Source organism: Arachis ipaensis, chromosome B03 (genome assembly GCF_000816755.2).
Source record: "Arachis ipaensis cultivar K30076 chromosome B03, Araip1.1, whole genome shotgun sequence".
Lineage (NCBI taxonomy): Eukaryota > Viridiplantae > Streptophyta > Magnoliopsida > Fabales > Fabaceae > Arachis > Arachis ipaensis.
The window spans coordinates 36,182,505-36,189,181 of NC_029787.2; the positions used below are offsets into that span (position 1 = coordinate 36,182,505).

Sequence of the window (6,677 nt, forward strand, 5' to 3'; positions counted from 1 at the left end):
CCACCTCTGTATCTCTTCATTTTCTTCCCTCCACATCTCCTTCCTCATACCCCTCTCTTTGAAACCCCCAAACCCAATCCCAACTCCAATTCTTCTTTTCTCCTTTTTCTCCGTCCTACTATCTCTGTCCCCGCGCCTCGTTTTCCACCTTTTTCTCCCTCTCCATCACCAACCTCAACCCTTTCTTCATTGGCGTTGGCCTCACCTTCCTCAGCCACCCACGACGACTACTTTCTTGACGATCCCGACCCCTCCTTAGCTTTCAATGACAACTATGTCGACATCGACATCAACGACGTCGTTTTAGCTCTAGCCACCGATTTGGGTCTCTTACTCCAGTGATTTTAGCTCTGGCCGCCGCCATCACCTCGTTCTCCATCATCGTCGTTTCTATCCTCAACCACAGATGCGATAGCGTCAGCAGTAGCTTCCCACACGTCGTTCCTCCTCTTTTCCTCAACTGCGACGGCAACGGATGGCATCAACACCACCCCTCTCTTGAGTTCTCTATTTCTATCTCCGTTCTTTCTTTCTTTTTTTTTTTTTTAATTTTTGAAGAACATAAACATCATTTCTTTTTTTTTAATTTTTTAATTTCTATTATTGCTAATTTTGTATCTGAAATTGTGATTGAAGATTATTGAATTATTATTTAATCTGAAATTTTTGTTGATTTATTTTGTGGATGTTGCTGTTGATTTATTTTGGGACTGTTATTATTGCTGAAAGAAAAGTGTTAGGAGTAATGAGTGGGTGATAATAATTTAGGATGATGAACGGGTAATAGAGAGAAAGAAGGTGTGTTGGTTAATTATGATGGCAATGATGATGGTTATGGTGGCAATGGTGATGGTGGTGAGAAAGAGAGAGGGAGGAGATGCGAAACGATGATGATGATGTGAAGTTAACGATGAGGGTGTGGATATTTTTTTATTATTTATGTTTAAGGGTAAAATTGTCCAAAAAATATTGTTTATGGACAAAATGATGATTTTATAACGTTTTGTAATGTTGAGGATGATTTTAAAAACAAAAAAGGTTGAAACGATTTTGATTTTGGCCTCAAACTTTAGGGACGAAAAAGTATTTAATCCCAAAAAAAAAAGAGACAAAGAACATGAGAGAAGAGATAAAAATTAGGGTGGAAGTTAGAGTTTTATAATTCAATATGGATTGATTTGGACATTAGAAAATAAATTTGGATACCAATTTGACCCATAATCTTTTTCCACTTTAACGTAAAGTTGTAATCTCAAGCTAGAACTTAAAACTATACTAGTACTGTTAAGATGGCACTTTATTCAAAAATAAACGAAGATTCACATTTTTTAATATAAGGGACGTGGTTAATCATTTACAAATAATTGATACGTATTTTGAATTTTGAAAATTAAATTGAACATTTACTCAAAATGAAAGTATAAAATAAAATGCCAAATTTATTTATAATAAAGAACAATAATCCTAGTGAACAATATGAACAATGGGGTTACAAATGTAAATTACTCATAAATTTAATTAATGATATAATTAATTTAATTATACTAATAACCATTTTTCAAAATTTAAAAGGATAAGTCAAAATAGATTTAATTATACTAATAACCAATTAATTATACCAACCTAGGAACTAGCACACGTTTCTTATCCTAACCATATCCCCTATCTCTTGGTTCCCAGCCCACCCATGCAGCCCTCCCTCCCTGTTCCAACGTCCGGCAGCCCCCCAAGTGGAGAAAATTTTTTTTCACTACACCGGTCAACCCGTGCACTGTGCAGCCCGGCGTAGGTCACCGTGATCACGCCCTGTGCAGCCCCTGCAGCCTAAGGCCTCCACCATTGCAGTTCCTGCAGCCCAAGGTCTCCACCTATCACAACCATTTTAATGGAGCACAATTTCGTTGAACCGAGTTGTCTCGTGCCAGTTTCTTTTACCGGTGATTTGTTCGACGGAGAAAGTGAACAGTTGGACAAGGTAAACAATATATCTTGTTTCTTTTAGACGTATGTTTATTTTCATATAAATTAGATAGTTATTAAAAGCTCAACATTCTTAATCCATTATGATATTTTGTTACAAACGGAACAATTTGGATGGTGTTCTTGTTCATTCATGTGGTTATTAGTTAAAGTGTAATATATAAGTGGATGATCCGGTGAAAGGATTAGTTTGAATTTTTTCTACCTAAAAAGAGAAAACAGTTACAATTTTAGAATGGTGGAATGTTATAATTCAATGTACTAGTTAGTTGTTACTACTTACTAGTTACAGATTGGGTTCTTGCTAAGTTTTTATAACTAGTTTCAATGAACCATGTGAAAAGTTCTAAAGAAGATGAAGTTAGAAATTTATTTACTGGATATGATGAAGTGTTACAATACCTCTTTAATAGGTCACCCTGACATGTTTTGAATATATGTATAGTGTTAAATATGAAAATTTTGCACATAGTTGCGACTAAAATTGTTACAATCCTCATCTGTATGCTATCAAACCATGCATGCACTAACAAGTTTGGATAAATATGGAAGAAAATTATAGGAGCTAATAACGAGACTGTTTACATGGTAGTAGAAGACTCTATTTTAGTTTGTGTAGTGATACTTGATATGTGGTGGATTTATGCATTCTGTATATAAATAGGGAATAGTTAACACAATACTAACTCATTAGGTGCCACTTTAGATTAATTCATGCATATTAATAAATTTTAATATCATATTTTTGGATATAGTATTAATAAATTCTATTTAGTTGATATTTTATTATAGCATCTACTTACGTTGTGTATGTTTGATTGTAGGCTATAGAATGTACGAAAATTACTGAGTTGGAATGTAATGACACGGAACTTGTTGATGAGGTTCGGATTCTATTTTATTATTGTTTTTTCGTTAACCGCATGTTTGAATAGACCATTTATCATCGTGTGGCTGAAATGATGTCTATTTTGAACTGATTTGCAGTTACTAGACCATAGTTGCCTTGCTGACAATGAAATACCAAGAGTTGGGATGCGGTTTGAGCATTTGAAGTTGGCCCAGGATTTTTATGCGACCTATGCAAAAAAAAAGTTGGTTTCATAAGTAAGATAAGGGCCACAAATTTTGACAGGATGACAAAGCAACCGATCAACCAATCTATCCATTGCAATCGGGAGGATTTCCGGGCGTCTCGTATCAAGGCACCCATACGGAAGAACACAATGGCAGGTGTGGGATGCAGAGCAAGAATATATGCAAAGTTCGATAGGGAAAAGCATGATTGGGTCTTGTTGAAGGTTGAACTAAATCACTTGCACCCGTGTTCAACTAGGAAGGCGGTGCACTACCACGAGAACAGGGAGTTAACAATGCATGCGAAGTGTATCATTGAGGTTAATGATGAGGCAGGCATTCGACCCAACAAGACCTTTCTAGCATTAGCCAATGAAGTTGGTGGGCCTTCGAACTTGGGCTTCTCAGAGAAGGACGTCAGGAATTACATTTCATCAAGACTCCGATCCACAAATGTAAACGCAGATGTCAAGGAGATGCTGAATTACTTCATGCAAATGAAGGAGTTGAATCCGAACTACTTTTACGCAGTGAATATAAATGAGGATAACAAGTTTACGAGTGCAGTTTGGGTGGATGCAAGGTGTAGGGCATCTTATGAATACTATGGAGAGGTGGTCTCATTTGATACTACATACAGCACGAACCGGTAAAATGTATTTAAGTTCTCATTGTTTAATTATTTTATTATTTTTTATTAGTTTCATGTTTCTAAATATAGTTGTTCGTCCTTTAGGCATGGATTTCCATTCGCTGCTTTCATTGGTGTGAACCACCATGGTAAATCTACTTTGCTAGGCTGCGCTCTGCTAGGCAGTGAGGAGATCCCGAGTTTTGAGTGGGTGTTCACACAATGGCTGAAGTGCATGGGAATGGCACCGAAGGGCATCATCACAGACCAATGCAAGTCTATGTTTGGTGCAATTAAGAAGGTCCTGCCCAATACACGACACCAGTGGTGCATATGGCATATAACACAAAAGATACACAACAAGCTTGGAGGTTATTCTAGGTTCAAAGAGTTGAATGCTGAGTTGAAACACATTATATGGAACTCTAAGTCGGTTGAGGATTTCGAGGATCATTAGGCTGAGTTCATTGATGAGTTCAACTTACATCACAACAGATGGCTATCAGGTTTGTGTCTTTTTAGGAAAATCATGTGCCGGAAGTGCTTAGATGTTGTTGTGTTCTTGTATTATGTTCTGGAAAAACGTTCTTATGCATGGTTTTGTTTTTTGGTGGGTTTGTTTCTTTTTTAGATCTATTTAAGGACCGACACATGTGGGTGCCTATCTTTTTCAAGGGTCAATTCTGGGCTTCCATGAAGAGTACGCAGAGGAGTGAGGGTATGCACTCATTCTTTGGTGGATACTTAAATTGTAAGACTAGTTTGGTCCAGTTCGTCCACGAGTTCGACAATGTCCTAGGAACGAAAGAGCAGAAGGAACTGGAGGACGATGCTGCAGACTCGAGAGGTCTAATCCCATGTTCAACTAGATCAGCTATCGAGAGACGATTTCAAAAAGAGTATACCAACGAGATGTTTAGGGATGTCCAAACCGAGTTTGGCAAGAAGGCTGATTGCACTATTCGTGCCGTGGATGAACAGGGCAACTCCGCTAGGGTAAAAGTGGAAGAGAAAATACTAGTCTATGAGACGACTCGATATGTTACGTTTGACGTCCATTTTGATCGTTTGACACACGAGGTTCGATGTGATTGTAACTTGTTCGAGAGTGCAGGTATATTATGTTGCCACTGTCTTGTAGTACTTTCATCTTACAAAGTTAACGAGGTACCTTCCTGCTATGTTTTACCTCGTTGGAGCAAGAACATAAAGCGCAAGCACACCTACATTAAGAGTAGCCACGACGTTAGACGTTCAAATGAAAGTCACAACATATTCAGAGAGTTGTGTGCACATTTCTACAATGTTGCACAGGAATTTGTGGACTGTGATGACGAGGCAGACATGCTGCATAATGTTCTGGAGGATGCAAGGGCCAAGCTAGAAGATTACCATGGCAAGATGCGAAATAACACGGTCACTACTGCACATAATAGCATCATCACAGGCCCTTCGACTGTTTTCGGCACAGAAGACATTCAGGCCCCATCAAAAGTAACCACTAAAGGTTGTCCAAAAGGCAAAAGGCTAGGATATGAGTTGGATAAATCAATCAGAAAATCCATGCAGAGAAAGCGGAAGAGTGTACGCAAGGTATGTATAGGATTTAAAGTTAAACTTCACTTTTACAACGGTTTTTATTACGTCGATAGTGGGTTGGTTTTGATTGAGCTTGTTTGTTTCAGAATAATCGTGTAGAATCTGCTGCAAATCAAGCTTCGGAGGCTTCCGCTCAGCAGATTGCTAAGCAATGACTTGGTGGATTCATGTCGCTCTTAAACTCCTTTGACAATACCTAGATTGTTTACGATACTGCATCCATTATGTTATATTAGAGGTCCCTTTTGTTAGGGCATACAACTCAATATGTATGTTTCATGGTCATTTTCTCTGTTTAGGTTTTCTATGATAAGAAAATTATGAAATTTGTATTTTCATGACATTATCTTGATGCTACTCACGTATCTGGCCTGTTTATACTTTTCTGGATGTCGATTGACTGGTTGTAGAATACTGTCTACATAAATACATGTCGTATAATCTGTATTTTAACCATTTAATAAATTTGGGATGTTGTGTGCTTTTAACTTCGAGTGGCATATGTAGGATGTTCGCTTTACTACGGTTATTGATTGTTATTTTTCTGGTGTTTGGATGGTTACTTCTTATCGGATTAGCTATTTGTTTTTGATGATTTAAATGTCATATAGTATGGATGTTCGATTCCTTAGGCTTGTGCATGGTTATTTTTTTATATATACGAGTGTCTTAGTAACCAAGATAAATAAAGCGGATGTTCGGTTTAGTAGGTTTGCAGATGATTATTTCTATTTGTTTCTGGATGGTTATTTAGCATGTATCACGAAAGGAATGTTATTAATCACGAGTTATAATATGGATGTTCACCTCAATATATTACTGGATGGTTACTTTTAATGTGGAATCCGAATGGCTAGTGATTAGTTACAGGATTTATAATGTGGATGTTCGCGTTATTAGGTGAGTGGATGGTTACTTTTAATGTGGATACAAAATTGCATGTTATTACTTACAATAGTTATAATATGGATGTTCACTGGCTCAGGTTCATGGATGGTTATTTCTAATTGTGCCAGTATGATTTTTGCCTGTGGATTGCGAATTGTTTTTTTTTAGTGTGTATTAGGAATGGTGTCTTAGTATTATATCGTGGATGGTCGGCTTAGTAGGATAGAGTATGGTTATTTCTATAGGTTTCGAGTGTTTATTTATGAAACTTAAAGAGTTGTCTGTTATTAGGTACAACTAGTACAAGGAAGATGTTTGATTTATTACTTGGGTGGATGGTTATTTCAGTTTTAAGTTTTGATTCACCTTGTGCGTGGATGGATCCGCTTAATACCTTTGTTGTTCCTTACTCTTAGCTTTTAAGAATCGTTAACTACATGCAACAAAACCAAATGTATTGCAACAGAAATAAACCATATAAATGAATTTTGCCATGATAATG

The 6,677-nt window shown here is 37.1% G+C and overlaps 2 protein-coding genes across 2 annotated transcripts; both read left to right on the top strand.

The window, feature by feature from the left end:
• Positions 1,886-4,145, top strand: LOC107632951 (protein FAR1-RELATED SEQUENCE 5-like). The gene is made up of 5 exons (XM_016336592.1): positions 1,886-1,975; positions 2,805-2,864; positions 2,968-3,020; positions 3,116-3,706; positions 3,794-4,145. The coding sequence occupies exons 1-5, from the start codon at positions 1,886-1,888 to the stop codon at positions 4,143-4,145; spliced, it is 1,146 nt and encodes a 381-aa protein (XP_016192078.1).
• On the top strand, positions 4,340-5,442 carry LOC107632952 (protein FAR1-RELATED SEQUENCE 6-like). The gene is made up of 2 exons (XM_016336593.1): positions 4,340-5,281; positions 5,374-5,442. Exons 1-2 carry the CDS (start codon positions 4,340-4,342, stop codon positions 5,440-5,442), a joined length of 1,011 nt encoding a protein of 336 aa, XP_016192079.1.

Coding starts and splice junctions, on each gene's coding strand:
- LOC107632951 (XM_016336592.1), top strand. CDS start 1,886: ATGGAGCACAATTTCGTTGAACCGAGTTGTCTCGTGCCAGTTTCTTTT. Junction 1,976..2,804: donor AAAGTGAACAGTTGGACAAG/GTAAACAATATA, acceptor GTTTGATTGTAG/GCTATAGAATGTACGAAAAT. Junction 2,865..2,967: donor ACACGGAACTTGTTGATGAG/GTTCGGATTCTA, acceptor ACTGATTTGCAG/TTACTAGACCATAGTTGCCT.
- LOC107632952 (XM_016336593.1), top strand. CDS start 4,340: ATGTGGGTGCCTATCTTTTTCAAGGGTCAATTCTGGGCTTCCATGAAG. Junction 5,282..5,373: donor AGCGGAAGAGTGTACGCAAG/GTATGTATAGGA, acceptor TGTTTGTTTCAG/AATAATCGTGTAGAATCTGC.